Below are 23,561 nucleotides of genomic sequence, written 5' to 3'. Positions count from 1 at the left end.
CTGTGGCTCAGCAGCATACACAGCTAGGAAGGAGGCACACCAAGAGTGCACCCATTGGGACATCCTCCACTGATATTCCCTTGCCAGACTGCTCAAATCTCTGCTATTGCAAGGAGAGAAAGGTAATGCCACAACCTCTCACTCCAGCTAATAGTCTATGGATTTGACTTGTAGCCCAAGGCGAAGAATACCTTCAGCTGAAATTGCTTGTCTCTAATGCTTGACTCCAGATAGAGAACATAGTTTTGGAAGAGATGCTGGGAGGACCACCAGGTGCAGGCTACCATCTTCATGCTACATTTAGAGCTTTCAGAAGCCTCTGACTGTTGGAAACAGGATGTTAGACTAGCTGGTCTGATCCAGCAGAACAAACTTTAGGGCTGTTCTCACAACCCTAAACAGGGTCAGAGGAGTGACCAGCCAAGGTGGGAGAACAGTCCGGGTTCCCGATCCATAGCCGTGTGTTTGCAAAGATCAAGATAGGCGAGGGGAGATTGGTCACGTGGGAGCTGGGTAGGATGGATGTGGCCAACACAACTCTGATCTCAGCATTTTGTTGAGGGTGGACGAAAAGCCCTCCTACCCAGCTCATACACAATCAGTCTTCCCTCCCCCTGCCTTGATATTTATAAACCCATGACCACCTATAGAGAGTATACATGGCTCTCCTGCCCTGGCTGGGTGCTCCTCCGACCCTGTTTAGGATCATGAGAACTAGCCTCTTATATTCATGCTTAAAGCGGAGAAAAGGCTGGGCATCAGGACTCCTTGGTTCTATTTCTAATTTTCCTATTATATGCCTTCCATTGTAATTCTCTGAGGCGGTTCCCACGAGCAGTGGGAACCGCCTCAGCAGGGTTAGCAGGGAGCGTGGGCTCAGCCAGCTCTCCCCGCAGACAACCCAGCAGTCTGCTGCTCCGGGTGGCCGAACCGGCTGCCCACATGACTGCCAGCTCCGTTACGGAGCTGGCAGGGGCTGGGGGGATCGGGGGCCACACGGCCCCCAGAGGTTCCAGAATGCCCTGTGTGAGCGTGCAGGACATGCTGGAGAGACCCCCAAGCTGACAGGCTGCTTTTAAGCCTCCCAGTTGGGTGTCTACTCGTGAGTTGCTGCGGCACCGAGCTGCACTGCAGCAACTCACGATCAGGAAGCCCAGGTTAGTGGAGTGCTCACTCAGCTAACCTGGGCTTAGGGGAGGGCTATTTAAGCGGGTGACCTGCTTAAGAACCACTGGGCTTGCAGCCGAGCCCAGTGGTTCTCACAATGTGAGGAAATCGGGATTTCTCCCATCATGTGAATAGCCTCCATATTTGCCCTCTTCTTATTGTCCCAAAATGTTAGATCCTTTTGTTACACAGATCTGAGATTGCTGGTCACATCTCTCCCTCTTCTTCTCCTCTCTTACACTCTTCTGCATTTCCCCTTATCTTTGCGTTGTGATCTCTGGAGATGTACCGATAATGCCAGCCAGCAACAAAGCCAGCAACAAAGGTATCTAATACCGAGCAGAGGACAAGCTAGTTAACGCAGATCCACAAGTAGAACTCTTGACTTGTTGCATTTTGGTAAAAATGCAGCTGCAGAGGAGCCCAGTTGGGGTTGCACCACAGGACAGCTGGGTTGTGGTGGTGGTGGTGGTGAATACTTCTCTCCCACTGCCCTTTTTATGATGAAGATCACCTACCCTCTGAAGCTGCTGTTAGGGTAAACTTTCAGAGGGGAGTCCTGGGTCTATGAAATGGATCCATCAGAAGTTGGTGATTTGAGCTTCCAGGGTATTCTTAGAGCATTGGAGATGAGGTGGGAATTTTATTGTGAATAACACAACTGAAATACAGATTCCAATGCAGAGGTGCACTTAAGTAATTTTGGAGCCTGGAGCTAAAGGCCTTTGGATGCCTCTCTCCTCTGCAAATTAAGCATCATCATGCTCTGCCGGGTGACCACACCATCCAGGACAGACTAAAGAGGATTCGGGGGCCCCTAGGGGCTGTGGAGGCCCTGGACGTCGGCCCCGAAGTCCAGGGGTTAGGGCGCCTCTGTTCCAATAGGAATGCAGATTCCAATGCAGAGGTCAGCACAGTGGGAAATGGTTCTCACATTGAACATTTTTTGCCCAAGTTTCTCTGCTTAAAAGATAGTGAAGATCACTGGTCTTCACTGCCTATCAGCAGCGCTCCAAAGTTTCAGAAAGTGGGTCTTTCCCAGCCCTTCTTGAAGATGCCAAGGACTGACTGACGCTGGGATTTTCTGCATGCAGAGTGTGTGCTCTACCACTTGATGAGAGTATTTCCCAGGACACTTCCTTTTGGGTTCTCAAGCAAATACTCAGAACCACATAATGCAGCTCACTTATGACTGAACTGAAGCTGGAACACACCCTGATTGTTTTGTAGATTTAAAACACATAGGTGGACCATGGGGAGTCAAAGTAAAGAAATAGTAGACTGCACAACCGCCAGCTTACCTCTGCACTAAAGGTTGAGGAAATTCTGAGTGCTTTTCTTTCCTGACCTGTTTATCCGTCATCGATTCTGCCTTGGGCTCAATGATTATCCCCAAAATGGCAGTGGACCTTATGAATGGTGACCAAAAAAAATTCATTTGGGGGTTGTATGGCTCAGCTCTTCTTCCTCCACTTTTTTGGTGGTTCAGAGATGTTTGTCCTCACCCTAATGGCCTACGATCGCTACATGGCCATCTGCCACCCACTGACGTACCCAACCACAATGAACCGCCCATGCTGCATCAAGCTCCTCACTTCCTGTTGGGCTATTATTCATCCACTCTACCACCCAGCTGATCCTTGTCCTCTATCTCCCATTCTGTGGACCCAACAAACTGGACAACTTCTTTTGTGCTAACTTGGTGCCCCTGCTAACTTGGCAAAGAGGCATCTTTTAACGTGATGATTCTCTTTATTTAGCAGGGGGAGAGTAATTAGCCCTATCCACCCTCAGCACAGTACCTCCAGTGACTGTTGCTGGTGTCTATCATATTTTTCTTTTTAGATTGTGAGCCCTTTGGGGACAGGGTTCATTCTTATTTATTTGTTATTTCTCTGTGTAAACTCCACTGAGCCATTTTTGGAAGGGCGGTATAGAAATCGAATGAATGAATGATGTCCCACAGATTATCAGACTGGTCTGTACTGATACCTACATCATGGGGATATTGATGGTGGCCAACAGTGGTCTGCTCTCACTTGTCTGTTTCCTCATCTTACTAATGTCATATGGCATCTTCCTGGCCACAGTTCAAAGCCACTTCAGGGAGAGTGGAGGAAAGGCTTTGTCCACCTGCAATGCTCACTTGACAGTAGTCAGCCTGTTTTTACTGCCTTGCCTATTTGTGTACCTTATACCCATTTTTGGTTCCAGGGTGGAGAAGACGGCTTCCATGTTGTACACAGTGGTCACCCCTGCCATCAGTCCTATCATATACACTCTAAGGAATCAAGAAATGAAAGAGGCTATGGGACAGTTGAAGGACAAGTGTATTTCTTTCTTTTCATGTATGAAGGGAGAAAAGGTATGAAATCTTTGCAGGAGCTCTGATGACTATTGCTGTGCTCAGATTTCTCTTGGTGTTTGAATGGCTGCATGGGTGGAAGCGACAAATGATTGTCTCTATTAGGATGCACTATTAAAAGATCCTTATGCCAGAAGTGGTTGTTTGAAACACATATACATTTTGCACACATACGAACACCCCATGACCTCATAGTGTGAGGTAGGGATGTGCGAACTGGTTTGAATCTGAACTGGGGTGGTTCGGAGGTTCGGATTCGAACTGAACCAGCCATCAGGTTCGAGCTGCAGGTTCAAATTCGAACTGAACCAGGGGGTGGTTCTATTCGAACTGGTTCGGACTGGTTAAGACTGGTTCAGACACCCAAAAATTGGTAGGATGGTAGCTGGCACCCAGAGGTACCGGTCACCTAAACCCCAAAGCAATCGGACACTCGTACAATTTTTTATGAATCTTTGAAATTTATTTTTATTTTTTTATCATAGGATATAATGGGACTCGAACCAGGCCATTATACCTTATTGTGGAGCACCCATGGGTGCCAACAACCACCCAAACTCTGAAGCAATAGGACAGTCCTACGATTTTTAATGAATATTTGAAATATTTTTAATTATTTTTCTCATAGAGTATAATGGGACCCATACCAGTCCATATCCCCTATTGTGGAGCACCTAGGGCCACAAAAGTGGGGTGGGTGGTAGAAAGACAGGGGTGCCTACCACCCAAAAAAAACCCAAGGCAATTGGACACTCCTCTGATTATTGGTGAATTGTTAAAGTATTTTTGAATTCCTCATAGAGAATAATTAGGATTGCAGCAAATTTATAGCTTCATGTCGGGGGGAAAGGGGTGTCGTAGAGTGGAGTGTGGTGGGTGGTAGTTCCTATGGTGGGCAAGGAAGCTATCAGAATTATTTGAAAGGAATTGGGCAAAGGGCTGATTTTTAAGTGATTTTTGAAATTTACGTGTCTTTAAGGTTCTTCTCCATAAAGAAGCATGGAGGTGTCAGCAAATGTATAGCTTCACGTCGGGGGCAAAGGGGTGGCCTAGAGCAGTGTGGGGTTCGTGGTAGTGCCAGGTAGGGGCAAGGAAGCTACCTGAATTTTTCCAAAGGATTTGGGCAGAGGGCTGATTTTTGGTGAATTGTTGAAGTTTATGCGTCTTTAAGGTTTTTCTTCATAAGCTATAATGGAGCTTTCAGCAGCCCCATAATTGCTCTTGAGGGGTGCTGGGGTGGCCCAGAGCGAGTGGTGGTGTATGGCCCATAGGGTGCCAACCACCCCCATGGGTTGCTAACCCATGGCGTACAGGGTTCTGTTGTTTCTGAAGTGTTCTGCGTGTGGATTCTATGATAGCAAATGAGATTTTCATTGAGACACCATGAATCCACTCACTCTCATTTGCTATCATATGTGAAACAGGGAATGCAGAGAGTGCAGGTGTTCTAGCCTTCCTTCTATGACTCAGCAATTATCTTCTTTGGCAAAGGCATCTGATCTGAGACCAGGGATCAGCCTCTGCGTGTCCTTCCCCAGAAGGCATAATCACAGACCTTTCAGATATTCTTAGCTCATGGTAGAGAGAGGACCTAACTCCTTGCCAGACTTCTTGAAGTTTCAGCTATTGCAAAGAGAGAAGGGTAATGGTTGATGCTTAGTCTCTTGCTCCTTCTACTAATAGCCTGTGGGTTTGACTTGTAGCACTAGGTGTGGATTACCCAGAGTCATCATCACTGATCTCTAGCTGCCAGCTCTAGAAAGAGAACAGAATTTTGGAAGAAGTGTTGGGGATGAACACCAGGTGGGGGCTACTGTCTTCATTCTCCATTTATGTGCTTTCAGAGGCATCTGGCTATCCACGGTTGGAAACAGAATGCTGGATTCGCTGGTCTGTTCCAGAGCAACAGTCCTTATATGCTTATGTCCATGCTTGAATGGGAGAAAGGCTGTGATTCAGAACTCTTGGGTTCTATCTCAACATTGCCTATTAGATGCCATCTGTGATAATTCATTGTTGGCCCTGTGCTCATTATAACACAACAGTGAACATTCCTGTAGCAAAGAGATCTGATATTGCTGGCCACATTATTTGCTTCTTATTATTATGTTTTTTCTTTTCTGCTCAGTAGCATTTGTCTTCTGCATCTTTCCATATACTTATAGTGTGATCTCAACAGCCCAGGAGGCAGACTGATGCTAGTTAACAAGAAAGATATCGAACACTGAGCAGAGATCCAAGCTTGATGAGGTGATAGAGATCCATGGTTGGAACTCCTGACTTTTTGAATTTTTGAAAAAGCAGCTGTGGGGTAGCCCAGTTTGGATTGGGACCACAGTATGAGGGAGCAGGGAGTTCCCATGTGCCTTTTGCTCTTTGTGCATTGTGGGTGGTCTGTTTTCTTTAGACTACAGAATTTGTGCTTTTAAATAATGCTTTCCCCCCTATAGACGCCTTAAAAATATTAAAGCATGTCCTGTTCCAGTGTGGGATATATATATATATTTAACCAACTTTGCTGGTATTTTTCAGGGCCTAAACTCAGCAGAAGAAATGTCCATGATATAAATATATTTTATTTACATTTCTTTTTGCATTATGTTGTTTACAAACATTTCCCACAGTTTTTTATCCCTTCCCCTACCTGTCCCCCCCCCAGCCCAACCTTTCCATGCTAAGGCAGACTTTGCAATCTGTGCTGTTTGGGGGGAAGTGAGCAAAGAAGGAGAGGCTGAGGAAAAGGAAAAGGAAAAGAGGAGAAGGAAAGGAGAAGGAGTAGAGTAGAGTAGAGAAGGTATACACACCTTTGCAACAATAAATATGGACAACTTCTTTGAATTATTCATAGAATAATTTGGCCATGATAATTTAACCAATGAACAAATCAAAATTCTGCTTACAACTTACTGGGATGTTCAGTTGCTATTGTGACAATTGCATTGTTTTTAATTTCTGTAACATTTTCCAGAGTGCAAAGTGCTTTATTATTACATACAAGAATCCTGAGAGACAGAACAGGCAGAGAAACAGTGAGTCACCAATCCCAGCCCTTGTGCAAAGCAACACAAGGACCTGATGGTGAGGAATTATGGTTGGATACTTTTTTGCTAATGTATTTCAATGCTTAGGCAGATTCCCATGGCTGTAAAAATAATAATAATGAATTTTTTAGCATTGCAGCATTTGTGATCTCTTTGTGGTGCTGATTTGTGATCTGTTTGTGGTCCTTTGATTGTGTTTATGTTAGTGGCTGCTATAAGAATCACCCAGGAATCTGATAGAATTTTAGGGGCAGTTAGAAACTACAGTAAATAAAAGAAAGCACCCACATACATTGGTATGTGAGCATTTTATTAATTGTTGATTAAAAATAGGATTCATCCTTCTCTTCAGTCTTCAGAGCCTCAGAGCAGCATGCAGTTTTCAAAAAGATAAGCACATGCTCAATCTCTGAATGGAACATGCACAATTTCAGGTAAAAAAGGATCTCAGTCAGTCAAAGGACTGTGTGAATTAAGACATTCTCACATAATGCTGGAATGAGAGCAGGTGCAATATCAAGTGAGCCTTCCTAGGAAGAGAATTCTGCAGCCACAGGGCCACACAGCCTGGGTGTTTCATGGAGTTTCACAGGAAACAGATAGGTCTGTTTCCCCAAGGAACTTACAATCTAAATGTTAACAGCATGGAAAGCAACACAGGAGGGGGAAGGGAGGGGAAGGAGAGACAGGGAAAGCAAGGTGAGTGAGAAAATTGGATTACACATTATTACATCTGGAAGTTGTAGCCAAAAGCCTCATGGAATATCTGTGATTTATACATAGATGCATAACTGAGAATCTGTGAGTTAACCTTTCATGGATTGTGTACTAAGTCAGGATTGAATTTTCAGGCTTGTGCACTCCCACATCTCCTCTACATGTGAGGGTAGAAACTATCCTTCCAATCCTGGCTTAGAATGAGACAGTGGCCGCATTTGCACATAACATGGAACTGGAGTTGAAGGGGCCAGAGGTTGTCCTACCATTATATATGAATGTGTACAACTCCGGTTCTGTGTGACAACTGACCTGAGGTTCTGTTTTTTTTAACTCCAGTCTTAACCCTTGGGTTGTTGTGAGTTTTATTGCCACAACTCGAGGTTAGATGTATCCTGCATTGCATCCAAATTTGGAACCACAGGCTGAATCCCCTTCAACTCTGGCCATGATTGGCTGTGTGGGCTGTCCTTCCTGTAAGGAGGAAGCTTGCACAGCCAGTTCCCCCTCCTCTCTGCATTCACTGACTGCAGAGAGAGTGCTGTATGTGATGTCAGAATTTGGACAGGAGAATGGGGGTGGGGGGTGGGGAGTGGAACCGCCAGTCCATTGGACCTGTAGTTCTGTGTTATGTTTGAATGCAGCCAGTATCTGTCATGATATGAAAACCAAGTGATCCTGGCTTACTGCAGCCAATTCTTGATATTAGCCAAGATCTAAAGTTAAGAGATCCCAGCTTTGCAGACTTTCCCATGATGAGAAGGAAGGACTTCAGTGTCCTGAACAACTCCTTGTTCCTCTACATGAGACAGAAGCAGAATAAAGCAAATCAATGCAATAAAATAAGTAAATCGATGAGAATTAACAGTATAAGTATAGCCAGGAGAATGAGGACAAGAATTTTGATTCTTTTTAAAAGGAGAAATTATACACAGCCCTAAACATACAGAAACTGTAAGGACATTTCACATGATTCTCAGAATTTAGCTCTTGGTGCATATGTTAGTAAACATGTTGAGTCTCCTAAGCTGAATAGATACTCAAGGTTGAGCAAAATATTGGGTAAGAAACTCCAGGAACTTAAAGGCTGCAAATCAGTCCTCAGAAACCATACAAGTGAGCTGATTTTTAAATATTTTATCCATTAAAATGCAGCTTTGGGGGGCTGAAGATGTGATAAGAGTAGTGGGGAAGTAATGGGAAATTGGCTAATGTCTGCTGCTTCTATGAAATCTGCACCCCTTTGCAGCTTCATTCGAGATCCAGTGTTGTACAGTGGCCACATATTGGACAATGATCAGGGAAATATAGGTTCAAACCCCTGTTCCTTTCCCCCACAATGAACTAGAATGTCATTGCTCAACCATGGAGTCAATGGATGGCCTATACTGCCCTGAGATTTTTGGAGGAAGGGAGGGATACAGATATATCTAGCCATTTCAGGATACAAAAGCTTCTTGACTATTGTCCAGTTTCTGCTGGATCAGCAGGTGCTGAGATTCTTGCAATGGAAGCTGGGCTAGGGAATACTTTGTTTTGATCTAGCACAGCATAGGAAGGCGTCCCTCCTAAGTCACACAATTTGGCTGCCTACATCAATATTATCTTCCATGAACGGTTTCCAAGTTTCAGGCAGAGGTCATGCTTAGAACTACATGGAGATGCTAGGGACTGACCCAGGGAATTTATGCATACCGAGTGTGTGCTCTAGCACTCAACGGCAGTACCTCCCAAGGCACTCTCTTTTGCATTTTAAAGCAAGATTTAATACCCAAGATGACTTTAATACATAAGTGCAAAGAGAAACTCATTGTGCATGCTTGTTAAGCAAATTTAAAAGACATAAGTGGACCATGGGGGTCCTTGTAAACTTCTTACAAAAAGTAGTCTGCACAACAACAGTGTCCACACTTGCACTAAATTATGAAGAAATTCTGAGACCTTCTTACGCCGCATGGATTTGTAAAGTAGTCGGGAAGTTACTAGGGATGTGCATGGAACCGGCTGGCCCGGTTTGGTTCGAGTCTGGACTGGACCTGAACCTGACCGGACCAGTTCGGTCTGGCACCCCCTTGACCCCCCCCCCCGGTTTGGTTCAGTCGGGGGGGGGCAGTTTCACAAAATTTTATTTTTACTTTTACCCCTTTAGGAAAGGTCCTCGAGGCAGTGGGGGGGCAGGTCTGTGGAGGTTCCCCCTCCCCTCGCCAGCCTCTGTTATCACCCACTCTGGCCGGTTGGCTGGTTCTTTGGCCCGTTCGGGCCTCTGTAGTTCGGTGCAGCGCCATTTCGGACTCCGTCACGCATGTGCAGATGGCCTCAGTGAGGCCCTTGGTCATGCCAGGCCTCGCCGAGGCCATTTGCACATGCATGGGGGCATCCAAAATGGCCACAACGCCGATCTACGCAGGCGAACCGTCCGAACCAGCCGGAGGGGGTGATAACGGAGGCTGGCGGGGGGAGGGGGAACCTCCGTGGACCCCCTCGCCACCTCGAGGACCTTCCTCAAAGGGGTAAAGGTAATTAAACAAAAAATCTTTTTAAAAAATCGCCAACCCCCCGGTTCGGTCCCAGGCCGGACCAAACGGGGTGGTTTGGTTCAACATCAAGCCGTCGAACAGAACCTGCTCGATTTCAAACCCGTTTAACATTGAGCCGCTTTGCACATCCCTAGAAGTTACTAAGAACACAAGCAGAGCCCTGCTGGAACAGACTTAAGGTCCATCTTGTCCAGAATCTTGCTTTCCCTCAGAGACCAATCAGGTGCCTCCAAGAAGCCCACAGCAGGGTTTGAGGGCAATCACCCATCTCAGCCAAAATTTTCCAGTGACAGCTATACAAAGGCATACTGATCTGAATATGGAGGTTCAATAAAGCTGTCGTCAGTAAGAGCCACTGATAGCCTATTAGGTCATTCACACAATCAAAAACTATGTTCTACCCAGGTTTGGGAGCTGTGTGTGCTCTCATTTTTTGGTTATGTGGAAGCAAGGTAGGAGGAAAACCTGCGTAGAAGTGATTGTGTGGAAGGAAGGAATACCTGGGTAGTTTTTCCTCCTACCTTGCTTTCCCACAATCACTTCTACCCAGGTTTTCCTCCTACCTTGCTTCCACATAACCAAAAACTGAGAGCACACACAGCTCCCAAACCCGGGTAGAACATAGTTTTTGATTGTGTTAATGACCTCTATGTCTCACATTTTACCTTGTGCCTTTCTTGATTTATTTTGTCATTGCCAGGTTGCCAAAAAATATTCACACTCTTTTTGTTGACATCATTGTCGAAGGTCCCCCTACACAGAGTCACTTACATATAAGTTACATATTGTGGAAGCTTGAGAATCTATCATATGACTGAGTCAGTACAGTTAATGGTATTCCATACTAATAGTTACATTTCAACATTCTCTGTCCTTTGACAACAGAATAATATGAGTTCACTTCTTGTTCCTGTGTTGTTCTTGGCTAGTAAGTGCCAAATCTAACAACCATTGTCTCTCCACCAAGGTCCAGTCATCTCCATGAATGTATCCACAGTCACTGAGTTCGTCCTCCTGGGTCTTTCCCATTCACGACCCACACAGTTGCCTCTTCTTGTATTGATCCTGGCCTGCTACACCGTAATCCTTTTGGGCAACATCCTCATTGTGGTGACGGTATACAGAGAGCCCCGTCTCCTCCAGTCCCCCATGTACTTTTTCCTGACCAGCTTATCCATTATTGATACTTCCTTAGGTTCAGTGACTATCCCCAAGATGGTGGTGGACCTATTGAGCTGTGGCAGGACCATTTCATTTGGGGGTTGTATGGCTCAGCTCTTCTTCCTCCACTTTTTTGGTGGTTCAGAGATGTTTCTCCTCACCCTCATGGCCTACGATCGCTACATGGCCATCTGCCACCCTCTCACCTACACTACCACAATGAACCGCCCACGCTGCATCAAATTCCTCATTTCCTGTTGGGCTGGAGGCTTCATCCACTCTGCCACCCAGCTGGTCCTCATCCTCTATCTCCCATTCTGTGGACCAAACAAACTGGACAACTTCTTTTGTGATGTCCCACAGGTGACTAAACTGGCTTGTACCGATACCTATGTCACTGAGATGCTGATGGTGGCCAATAGTGGCCTGCTCTCACTTGTCTGCTTCATTGTGTTATTAGTATCATATGGTGTCCTCCTGACTTCACTTCAAGGCCGCTTCAAGGAGAGTGGAGGAAAGGCTTTGTCCACCTGCAGTGCTCACTTGACAGTGGTCAGCCTCTTTTATGTACCCTGTCTAATTGTGTATCTTATACCCTTCTTTGGTTCCAGTGTAGAAAAGATGGCCTCTCTCTTCTATACAATGGTCACCCCTGCACTCAATCCTATCATATACACTCTAAGGAATCAAGAAATGAAGGAGGCTATGAGACGGTTGAAGAACAGGTTTCTTTCTTTCCTCTGATTATGAAGGGGAATAAAATCTGAATTCTTTACCTTAAAAGTGATGTCTATTACTTTATCCCAGATGTCTCTTGATTTTTCAGTGTCTGCAAAGGTGAGAGGTGAATACAAAACTGGAAAATCCAGTTCGGTTCAAGTCAAGCTGGACTTGAGTCAAACTGGGCTAGGTCCAGTTTTTTGCATGTTGAGCCAGGTCATGGTCTGGTTTGAGTCCGAAACAGTTCAGGCCCGGCTTGAGAGGGGGGTTGATTTCTCCACCCCGGACATACCACCTCCGGCAACCTTGGCGGTGCTGCCACGGCCACTGGGGGTGGTCTCTGCCAGGTCCACCTCCCCCCACCGACCTCCCCTGGTCTTAAAAGAGCCGTTTTGACCTGTTCTGGGGCTGTTTCAGCCCATTCTGTTTCAGCCCTTTCTGCTCTGGTGGTGCCCATTTTGGAGGCCACTGTACATATGCACTGGTCATTTGTGTGGCCAAGTCATGGTGTGGCAGCATCAAGGCTGCCAGAGAGAAAACATTTTCATGTCGAATCCCGAACTGGTCCCGAGCTGGTCTGGGAACGGGGGGTTGGTTCGACCTCGAGCTGAACTGAGCCTGGCTGGTTCAATGTCAAACTGACTCAAGGCTGAGCTGCTTCACACAACCCTAGTGGAAGGTACAAAGTTATCTAGGCATTTGTTCTATGATGCATTTATAAATGACCACTATGCCAGAAGTTGTTCTTTGAAATATACACTAACGCACATGCACCATTTGTGTCCTCATACACACAGCTCATAACCTCACAGGATAAAGTGGAGAGCCAATCTGGTGTAATAATTAGTAGGGTGGTTCACATGATTGGTACTTGGGTAGGGATGCATCCTACCCAAGTTCAGCAGCTGAACACACTTCCATTTACCAGTTATATGTGACTGAAAAACAAGGTCTTTGGGGGAGATGATTGGCTCATACGCAGCAGCTGGGTTGGATGGTTTCCCCTCCAAACTCATTTAAAAGGTGGGCATAGCTGCTGGTTAGGACAGAACCCGCCTACACAGCTGCTGCTCCCCCCTTTTCCTACCTTGTTTTTCATTCACACATGATGAGTAAACAGGTGCAGTTCCTAAATTTGGGTACGACACACCAGTTACTCAAGTACCGATCATGTGAACTCCCCTAGTATGTTGGACCAGCACCAGAGAAAACCACATTCAAATATCTGCTCAGCTATTAAACTCACTTGGTGACTCAGGTCCGTTCAAAATCCCTCATCTATGTGAACTCGCAGAAGTGCTGTGTGGATAAAATGAGGAAGCAAAATAATGTATACATGTTTCAAAAAAGAAGAATCGGGCATTTGTTGTAATAAAAGTTTGAAGTACCTCTCTCTTTCATTTTGTAAAACAATATGCCTCTTGAGGACAATACTGTAAAAACACAATGGAATTTCACAAATAATTTCTGATTCAGCATGGATGAGGCAGGGTGGTTGCTCTCATAGGAAAAATGTCAACATTTTACTTCACTTGTGCAAGCCACTAAATAGGCATAGAAACAACTTTTTGGATTCTGGTCAGTGTTGCCTATATGAGAGGAATATACATCCAATTATGTTCCTGTGCACCAAACAAACATTTCCCAGGAATTCAGTGACTGGCATCCTGACTAATGCTTTGGATCTGTTTCTGGCATCAGACAGTATGCAGTGCTAGGGATGTGGAAATAGGTTTGACGTCAAACGTGTTTGACGTCAAACAGGTTTGGTTTGACCATTCTGGGTTGAACCGAACCACCCCCTGTTGTGGGGTTTGTGGACATTTTTAAAAAAATGGCCTCTGGGTCACGCAGAAGCCAAATGTGCAGGCACAGCAGCCTCCAAAATGGCCACTATGCTGAAAGGGGAAGGCCTGAATGGGCCGAAGAACCGGCCGGCTGGCTAGTATAGGCATAATGGGAGGCTGGCAGGGGGAGGGGGAACCTCCTCGGACCCTCCCCATATATATATATATATATAAAAATCTGTGAACCCCACTGGACCGAACCAAACTGGGGAGGGGGGGTTCATGCACACCCCTATGCAGTGCTAGTCCTTTCACCAGTTCCTGCACTTCAAAAGCAGGGGTGCTTGTTCATATAATTCAAATAAATTTGAAGCACTGCCTCCACTCCAGAAGTGTCTGTGAATGCAGAGACATGTTCCGGGTATGTTAGAAGCATGCACGCAGCATTCATCAGGATATCAGCCACTCAGTCTCTGGCCAACATTAATCTGGTGCTGGGTGTCATAATAATTGACGGCCAAGATCTTTTGACATGTATTCATGTCTGCTCCAAGATTGTCTCTGCACTACTTTCCCTACACAGCAGCCATTAGGATTCAGTAGACTAGTTCACACCATGGTTTTTGCATAGGTCAAACAGACAGCTTTGGAAGCTGTCCACACTCTCATTTGATGATTGGATGCTCATTAAAAGCAAGATAGGAGGTGGGGAAAATGATCATGTGTGAGGCTCCTGTTGGGAAGGAGAGCTCCATCGCACCCAGTAGGATAGATGTTTAATGAGGTAGGAGGAAAACCCATCCTGCCTACTGCAAGCCTTGTACATTATCCCTTCTCCTGCCTTGCTTTTTATGAGCACACAAAGACAAAACAGGACCATGCACAGCTTGTCCTTCCCTATTGCTGGTCATGAGAACCAGCCTACTTGTGAATGATCCCTAGGTTGGCTCCTTCCAGTTTACTTCTCGTACTATATATTTGCACTGCATTTAAACAAAATAGCACATGAGAGCACTGCACAGCCGATCAGATTTAGCTATGAGACATGGCCACTCAGTGGTGATGTCTCGAATTGTACTCATTGTTCTGACCCCGAATTCCACCCATTGTTCTGAACCCGAAAGGAAGAGGAATTGCATCCCTGTTGCCCAGGCAACCAGGTGGATACTCCCCATCCTGCCATGCTGTGTGGGCAGGTTCATTTCTCAGCTGCACTGCATGGCTTAAGTTTAGTCTTGTTCTTGTTATGCAGGCTTAGGGCTAAGGAAGTATAGAGCTGAGTGTGTGGGTTTTGGAGTCTAGGAGACTCTGAGGCTCTTCTCATGATCGGTGAGAAGAGCCTCTAGTGGGTTTGCAAGGAGAGTGGGCTAAGGAGACCTCCGGTGAGACCTCCGGTGAGACCCCCAGAGCCGGGAGCCGGCTTTTCGCCTCCCCTGTGGGGGTCTCCTCATGAGTAGGTGTGGCGTGAAGCTGTGCCGCAGCTACTCATGATCTTCAAAACCAGGTTTGCAGAGCACTCGCTCCACAAACCTGGTTTTAGGGCAGGGGTTCTTGAGCGGGTTACCTGCTCTAGAACCACCAGGCTCAAAGCTAAGCCCAGTGGTTCTCACGATTGAAGAAAATCGGGCTAGCAGAGGCTAGCCCAATTTTCTTCAATTGTGAGAATAGCCCCAGTTTTTGATTGTGTGAATGATCTCACTGTTGTATTGGGGTGAGAGAGCATGGGCTGTATTGCCTTGGCAACAGAGCTGTGCATTTCCCCCTCCCACACAAACATTTTCCAAAAAGAGGGGATGCATTTCACAGGAGATGAAAATATTTGCAAAATTGAGTCCCACTTTGGTTCTATTTTAAGGCCAGAATTGGAACTGGGATCCCTTGTTGTGTGTCCTTGGATTAGACCTCAGCACAATCTTAACCAAGCTCCTATGAACTGGGTGCAGTGGGCATTTACATTTACATCCATATGGCTGGCTGATTGTAGCTCATAAGAACATAAGAACAGCCCTGCTGGATCAGGCCCAAGGCCCATCTACTCCAGCATCCTGTTTTGCACAGTGGCCCACCAGATGCCAATTGGGAGCCTACAGTCAGGAGTTGAGGGCATGCCCTCTCACCTGCCATTACTCCCCTGCAACAGCTCAAGGAGACACAACACCACTGTGAGTTTTCTGGTTGTACTATTTCAGTAATGGTATTAAGGATCCTCTCTGGATTCTGACCATGTACAAGTGGCCCTCATTATCCGTGGTCCCGGCTACCATGGTTTCTCATATCTGTGGCTGGGCAATGGAGACCCAGCCTCGTTATCTGCAGTTCTAGAAATAATGAAAATTCACCTATCCGCGGTTCCTGAGTGGCCGAAAATGACCTCTGATGTCATCTCCAGCCATGATTTTGCTGAACAGAGGGAAATTTTTTTAAAAATGTTTAAAACATCTTCCCATGATTCTTCATGGAAATCAGTGGAATTGGGTTGCGGGGAGGGGCATTGCTGGACAGCTGGAGACCAGCAGAGTGTGGTACAGTACTTTATTGCTCTTATTTCTGCCCCATCCCCACTTTTTAAGCCCTTTTTTAACCTCCAGGAACCTAATCCTCCCATTTCCTTTGACTCATGGTTTTGTTATCCACAGTTTCGTTATCCACGGTTGAAGGTGAGAAAGGAACCCCCACTGATAACAAGGGCCACCTGTATCCATATTTCTCATATAAAGCAGGGAATCAAAAGGAACTAGATGTTCTAGCCTTATCCCTATGAAAGCACCCAGCTGTTCTAGCCTTGTTTTTATGAGTCAGCAATTATCTCCTTTGGCAACAGGAACTGAACTGGGACCTAGGAACTGCCTCTGTGACCCCTTCCCCATAAGGCATAATCAAAAGCCTCTGAAATTGTCTGGATGTGTTCCTTGGTTCATTGCAGGGCGAGGATTCATCCCCTCCTGGAGTTTCCCAAAGAGAGAAGGTAAAGTTTCCACCACTGCAAAGAGGGAAAGTAATATTGCCACTTTATATCTTACTTCTCCAACTGCGAGCCCTAGACGAAAATTCCCCTGATCCAGAGTTGCTGATCTCCAACTTTTGACCCTAGAAAAATAAGAGAATTTTGGAGACGATGCTGGGAATGAACACCAGGTGTAGGCTATCACCTTTGAGAGCTTTCAGAGGCCTCTAGCTGTCCACTGTTGGAAACAGAATGTTGGACTAGCTGAAACAATCCAGCAGAACAAACTTTATGTTTTACATTCATGTTTAAAGGGGAGAAAAGGCTGGGAGTCTTGACTCTTGGGTTCTTGTTCTAAATTCCCTATTATGCTATTCAGAGCAATTCAGTATTGCCACCATTCTGATTGTACCAGAACAGTGGACACTTTTGTTCCACAGTTCTGAGATTATTGGTCACATTTTCTTTCTCCCTCACCTTATTCTTTTCTCTTGCACTAGCATTAGTCTTCTTCATCTTTCTTTATCTGTCAGTGATCTCAGGAGAGTAACAGCCCTGGAGACAGCCTGATGCCAGCTAGCAACAAAGGTATCAAACACGGAGCAGAGGAGACAATGGCGATCCATGACTGTAACATTTTGCATTTTTAGGAAACACAGCTATGGAAGAGCCCAGTTTGGATTGGGTCCCGGGTGGGTGGGTGGGTCCCATTGCCATTTTCCTGATGAAAATCACCCACCCTCTGAAGCTGCATTTTGCCCTGCTAGGGGAAACTTACAGAGGGGAGTCATGGAATGATGAACCGGACCTTGTGTAAGCCATTGGAGCTTGGGGAAGTGAGACTCCAGGGTATTTTAAGGGTGTTGGTGATGCGGTGGAAGTGAAAATCAGAACACTCAAAGAGGAAATGTGAGGAAACTAATGAGAGAGCATCAAGACTCACAGGAAAAGAGTGTCTAGGTCTGGAAGTGTTTGGTGTCACAAGTATGCATGACTGGTGTTGGCCTCACAGGATCGCTGACTCTTACTGCAGTGGTGAGAAAAGATTGTTCTGAAACTGATAGCATTTGAGTTTGAACCATTGCAGAAACCCAGGAAATTTAGAATCTGCATCAGATTTCCCTTGGCTTCTGACTAGTGACAAAATAGCTTCTGATCAGCTCTGAGCACCAAACAATTCCAGAGGGTCACTTCAGACATCATTCCAAACCGTAGTCTGGCACTACACAGACAGGTTCTCTACTCATAAGCTGTCTCATTCCTTTTTTCTTACTCATTTTTTGTGCACTTGGATTTTCCTTCACTTCCAATTCAGTAGCAAACCAGAGTTTCCTGTTAAACCTGAACCAGGCAAAGTGTGATTTGTGCAGTCATAGGAACATAGGAAGCTACTGTGTCGGACCATTGGTCCATCTAGCTCAGTATTGTCTCAGTATGGGCAGTGGCATCTCCAAGGTTGCAGGCAGGAGTCTCAGTCCTGTCTTGAAGATGCCAGGGAGGGGACTTGGAACCTTCTACATGCAAGCAGAAGGTTCTGCTTCTATGCAGTCCATAGTTTGTCACAAACCAAGACTGCAATCTCAGTCTGAACCAGGGTTGCAATCTGGGTTGAGGACAAACTATGTTTTGCCCATTTCAGATGTAATGATGAATTATAATTTGCTGCTAAATTGGAATTGAAAGAGGGAATCAGAATGCACTTCACTTCTGATCTGACCCAATATGGAGAAACTAACAGTGCAGTATATGAAGTGTGCATTATACCTAGTGAGCACCAGTCTCTGGTTGTGGGTGATGTATACTCCTGTTTATACTACAGAATTTGTGGTGTTAATAATTTGTGTGTGCATGTGTGTGTGTTTGTGTGTACGCGTGCACCTTTAAAAATCCAGGACACATTCTGTTCTTCAATATATATTTTTAATAGAATCACACTTTGATGGGCTTTTTCAGGGCCATCGTGAAAAAAGCGGGAGAACTTGGCAATTATATATTATCAAATAATTATAACAAAAATGTTGCTGGACACTCAGGTGGATGTGCAACTGTTATTGTGATGACTGCATTATTAATAATTTCTTTAACAATTTTCAGAGTGCAAAGTGCTTTATGATCACGTAGCCCCACAAGAATCCTGTGAGCCAACACAGACTGAAAGACAGTGTGTCATTATCTTGAACAAGGCAAAGCAAGGATCTGATTGTGAGCAATTAAGGTTGGATTGGATGTTTTCTTGCTATTTTTTCCAGTGCTTAGAGAGATTTCAACAACTGTTTAAAATGGGATGTTTAGCACTGCAATTTGTTTGGCTGTTTGTGGTGCTGACACCTGCCCCTTTGATTATGGTTATGTCAGTGGCGTTTGGTTATAAGAATCAGCCAGGATGCTGATATATTCTTGGCAATGACATTTATTTATAAAATAGGATTAATGTACTTGGGTTTTTTCTTTTATTGATTACAAATAATAATAATCCTACTCTTCAGTCCAGAGTTTCAGAGCAGCTTAAATTTTTAATAAGGTCAACAATAATTTAGAAGAAGGGGGAGCACCACACCACTGAAGACTGGAGGACAAGGAAGGAATGGTGCATCAATATTCACTTATAGAAATGAGTCCCAGTGTGTTTTGAGGGTGGTGAACCTCATCTTCAGGGGAAAGTTTTTATAAACCACATCAACCAGCTTCTCTCTAACAAATGATAGATTTGTTTCTATAAATACATATTGTTGCACCATTCTTTCAATGATAATTTAGCAATGCCCTGTTAGTCTTTGAACAGACCATATACAACTCTAGGTAAAACAGATCTAAAAGCTAATCAGTCAAAGGTCTGTGTGCATTAAAAAGTGTTCACCTAATGCCAGAATGGCAGGATCAGCCTTCCTAGATCACTTCATTCAGCAGCCACAGTGCCATAACAGCCTGGGAACTGTATGAAATTTCACAGGGAAACAGATAGGTCTCTGCTCCCAAAGAGCTCACAATCTAAACGTTGTCAGTGGGGGGAAAGCAAGTGAGGAGAGAGGAGGGAGTGGAAGGAGAGTACAGCAAGCTGCATGTGTGAGAAAAATCAATTGTAGAAATTTATTTTTTGATTGCATTTGGGAATGGGGGATTTAGCCAAAAGCTTCATGGAAATGAGCTTCATACACTGATGTATGACTCAGAATCTGTTACTCAGCCTTTCATAGACCCAGTTCAGATGTCATAAAAACCAGAACTGAATCCTCGGGCTTACGCACGCCTTGCTCTCCTCTGCTTGTGAGGGTGGAGATGATTCTACTTCCATTGCTAGCTTAGAATGAGCCAAGACCTTTCATGATATCAGATGATCCAGGCTTATTACAGCCAAAGTTCTGAAATAAAGCATGATCTAAAGCCCAGATCCCTGCTTGCAAGTATTTTCCATGATGAGAAGAAAGGACTTCAGTGCCCTGCACAATTCCCTCATGAGCAGAAGTAGAATAAAGCAAATCAATGCAATACTATAAGCAAATCAATGCACATTCTCATAGGCTGGAGAATTGCAGGGGCGGGAGTTTGATTATTATTTTTAATGCACAAATTATACACAGCCCTAGACATACAGAAACTTGTAAAGTCTCTTCACATGATTCCCAGAATTTAACTCTTGGTGCATATGTTAGAATTTATTATTATTAGTTCTTGTTATTATTATTTTGCATCTTTTCAGTACATATTGCATGGTGGGTAACTGATTGTGTCTGCTCAACGTCAAGCAAGAAGCTGGGTTAGGAACTCCAGGGGCATTATGTCTTCAAAGCATTCAGCAGATACCATGCAAGTGTGTTGACTTTTAAATGTTTTTGCAACTACAATACAGCTCCCGGAGGCTGAATATAGGAGTAGTGGGGATGTGATGGGGAAATGGTGGAAGGGGAAAGGGCTAATGCCTGCTGCTCCTATGAAATCTGCAGCCCTTTGCAGCTTCATTCCACGGGCAGTGTTGTGTAGTGGCTACAGTGGTTGCATCTGCATGCAATGCAGAACTGAAGGTTCAAAGGACATGAGGTTCCTCTCCCTGTCACACTAACCTCTCTGCATTTGGACGGAAAAAAACCTCTAGTCAAGGATACTGCAGAGAGGACGGGGAACTGGCTGTCAGGCTTCCTCCTTCACATGGACAGCCAAGTAGCCAATCAGGATGGAGAGAGGGAGGAACTTCCTTCCCTCAACTTTGGTCTCAGAGAAACCTGCTTCTTGTTCAGGGTTTGGGTGTAACGCTGCCCAACACAAACCTCAGGTAGGTGCAGCAAAACTCACATCAACCCAAGGGTTCAAATTGGAGTTTGGGGAATGAAATCTCGGTTCACTTTTTGAACAGGACAGAGGTTCCATGCATTCAGAAGTACAAGGAATCCAACCTCTGCCCTATTTAACTCTGGTTTCCAGTTATGTGCGAATGTGGTGGGTGTTGGATAATGATCAGGGAGACTACAGTTTGAATCCCTGTTCCTTTTTGAAATGAAAAATGTTTGAAATGAAATGGGGTGGACAGCTGGTCTTAAACCCCTTTGCTAAGCAGGGTCTACCTTGGTTTGCATTGGATGGGTGACTACATGTGAGCTCTGTGAGATATTGCCCTTAGGGAACGGGGCTGATAGCTCAGTGGAAGAGCATCTGCTTGCGTGCAAAAGGTCCCAGGTTCACTCCCAGGCAGCATCTCCAGGTAGGGTTGGGAGAAACCCCTGTCTAAAACCTCGAGAGCCACTGCCATTCATCATAGACAATGCTGAGCTACAGTAGATGGATCAATGGATTGATTTTGTATAAGGTGGCTTCCTATGTGCCTATGTAGCTATTCCATTTCAATAAACAACATTGTTTATTGAACAATCTTGTTTATTGAAATAAACAAGTGGGATATCTTGTGTCTTCAGAAATTTATCAATTTTTCTATCTTCTACTTTGTTTCCTTTATATAATTCAGAGTAGTATCTAAAGAATTCCCTGTTTATTTCCCTTTCATCATAGGAAAACTCATTTTTTGTTGATATGTTGTGTGCTATGTGTGCTTATTCTTTTTCTCATTTCTAATTTTCCAAGCCAATAACTTGCCTGGTTTGTTTGCAAATTCAAATGACTTTTGCTTTGCATACTTTAAATTCTGTTCAGTTTCATTTAATAGCAACATAGAGAGCTGCTGCTGAAGCATTTTAATAACTTGAATAGTCTTCTGCTTGTCCTTAGTCCATAGCAGTTCTCTTTCTTTTTTTATAAATCTCCATCAGTAGTCCCTCTTTTTTCAATCCCTTTTTTTTCTTAAGATATGCATTCTGTTGTATAAAAAAGCCTCTCATAACCGCTTTTCCTGCGTCCCAAACTGTTTTATTATCCATTCCTTGGTTTAAATTCAGTTCAAAATAGTCCTTTAACTTTCTTCTGGCTTTCTCCACAATTTCCGCTTTTTTCAGCAAATATTCATTGAGTCGCCAACAAAAAGATACCATTCCCGTCTTCTTCTATGTAAAGCAAATTGCATTATGATCTGATAAAGTTCTAGGCATAATATCCATTCTTTTCATACACGACATGATAGATTTGGATGTCCAGACCATATCTATCCTTGAGTGGGATTTGTATCTTTCAGAGAAATAGGTATATTCCTTCATGAATTCAGTTACTGAATGCCATTTTTATCCATGCCTAAGGTTAAGAAGAGCTTCCTGTTTCCCTGCTGTCATTGAACACTAGCTTAGACCACTGCAGTCTGCTAACCTAAATGCCCCATTGTCTCTTCTCCAAGATCCAACCATCTCCATGAATGGGTCTACAGTTACAGAGTTCATCTTCCTGGGCCTTTCCCGCTCACGTCCCATCCAGTTTCTTCTCTTCGGCTTGGTCCTGGCCTTCTACACCGTAATCCTTTTGGGCAACCTCCTCATTGTGGTGACGGTATACAGAGAGCCCCGCCTCCTCCAGTCCCCCATGTACTTTTTCCTGACCAGCTTATCCATTATTGATACTTCCTTAGGTTCAGTGACTATCCCCAAGATGGTGGTGGACCTATTGAGCTGTGGCAGGACCATTTCATTTGGGGGTTGTATGGCTCAGCTCTTCTTCCTGCACTTTTTTGGTGGTTCAGAGATGTTTCTCCTCACCCTCATGGCCTATGATCGCTACGTGGCAATCTGCCACCCCCTGACATACCCAACCACAATGAACCGCCTACGTTGCATCAAGCTCCTCACTTCCTGTTGGGCTGGCGGCTTCATCCACTCTTCCACCCAGCTGGTCCTCATTCTCCGTCTCCCATTCTGTGGACCAAACAAACTTGACAGTTTCTATTGTGATGTTCCACAGGTTGTCAGACTGGCTTGTACCGATACTTACATCACAGAGATTCTGATGGTGGTCAACAGCGGTCTGCTCTCACTTATCTGCTTCCTCGTCTTACTAGTGTCATATGGGGTCATCCTGGCCTCTCTTCGAGGCCACTTCAGGGAAAGTGGAGGAAAAGCTTTGTCCACCTGCAGTGCTCACTTGACAGTGGTCAGCCTGATTTTTGTGCCTTGCCTATTTGTGTATCTTATACCCTTCTCCAGCTCCAGTGTGGACAAGATGGCTTCCGTGTTCTACACAGTGGTCACTCCTGCCCTCAATCCTATCATATACACTCTACGGAATCGAGAAATTAAGGAGGCTATGAGACGGTTGAAAGACAAGTGTATTTTTCCCTTTTGTGTATGAAAGGAGAAAATGTATGAATTGTTCTTCACAGTACCACTGCTTACTGTGCCCTCAAAGTTCTCTTGTTTTCTCAATGCCTGGAAACTGCAAAAGATCATTTCTCCACAGAGCACCATAGAGAGGGGTGTTCTGGGATGCATATATAAATAACTACTTAAATGCACATATACAGAACAGACATGTGTGCACCACACACACCCCTTCATGACCTCAATGACTCAAATAGAGAGTGAACATAGTGTATGTTAGTGTATTAGATCAGCACCAGAGAAACCCAGGTTCAACTCCCCCATCAACCATGAAACTCCTGGGGTGACCTTGACCTAATCAAAATTTCTCTGCTATAACTATCTCACAAGGGTTTTGTGAGGCTAAAATGAGGAGGGAAACCATGCTCACTATCCTAGG

The 23,561-nt window shown here is 44.8% G+C and overlaps 1 protein-coding gene, 1 long non-coding RNA gene and 2 pseudogenes across 2 annotated transcripts; all 4 read left to right on the top strand.

Moving 5' to 3' along the window:
- Positions 1–1,461: 1,461 nt before the first annotated feature.
- On the top strand, positions 1,462–3,538 carry LOC128330860 (olfactory receptor 4Q3-like; annotated as a pseudogene).
- Positions 3,539–9,244: 5,706 nt separating this feature from the next.
- LOC128330859 (olfactory receptor 4Q3-like) lies at positions 9,245–11,732 on the top strand (annotated as a pseudogene).
- Positions 11,733–16,373: 4,641 nt separating this feature from the next.
- On the top strand, positions 16,374–18,666 carry LOC128330299 (uncharacterized). Its single transcript, XR_008310038.1, has 3 exons — positions 16,374–16,460; positions 16,940–17,027; positions 18,534–18,666. It is a non-coding gene; the product is annotated as an uncharacterized LOC128330299 (long non-coding RNA).
- A 3,557-nt stretch (positions 18,667–22,223) lies between these two features.
- LOC128330858 (olfactory receptor 4Q3-like) lies at positions 22,224–23,153 on the top strand. Its single transcript, XM_053264223.1, has one exon. It carries the CDS (start codon positions 22,224–22,226, stop codon positions 23,151–23,153), a length of 930 nt encoding a protein of 309 aa, XP_053120198.1.
- The last annotated feature ends 408 nt before the right edge of the window (positions 23,154–23,561 follow it).

This window comes from Hemicordylus capensis, chromosome 6 (genome assembly GCF_027244095.1).
Source record: "Hemicordylus capensis ecotype Gifberg chromosome 6, rHemCap1.1.pri, whole genome shotgun sequence".
NCBI classification, from domain to species: Eukaryota; Metazoa; Chordata; class Lepidosauria; order Squamata; family Cordylidae; genus Hemicordylus; species Hemicordylus capensis.
The sequence above is the reverse complement of the archived record's forward strand: the minus strand, read 5'-3'. Positions and strand labels throughout refer to the sequence as shown.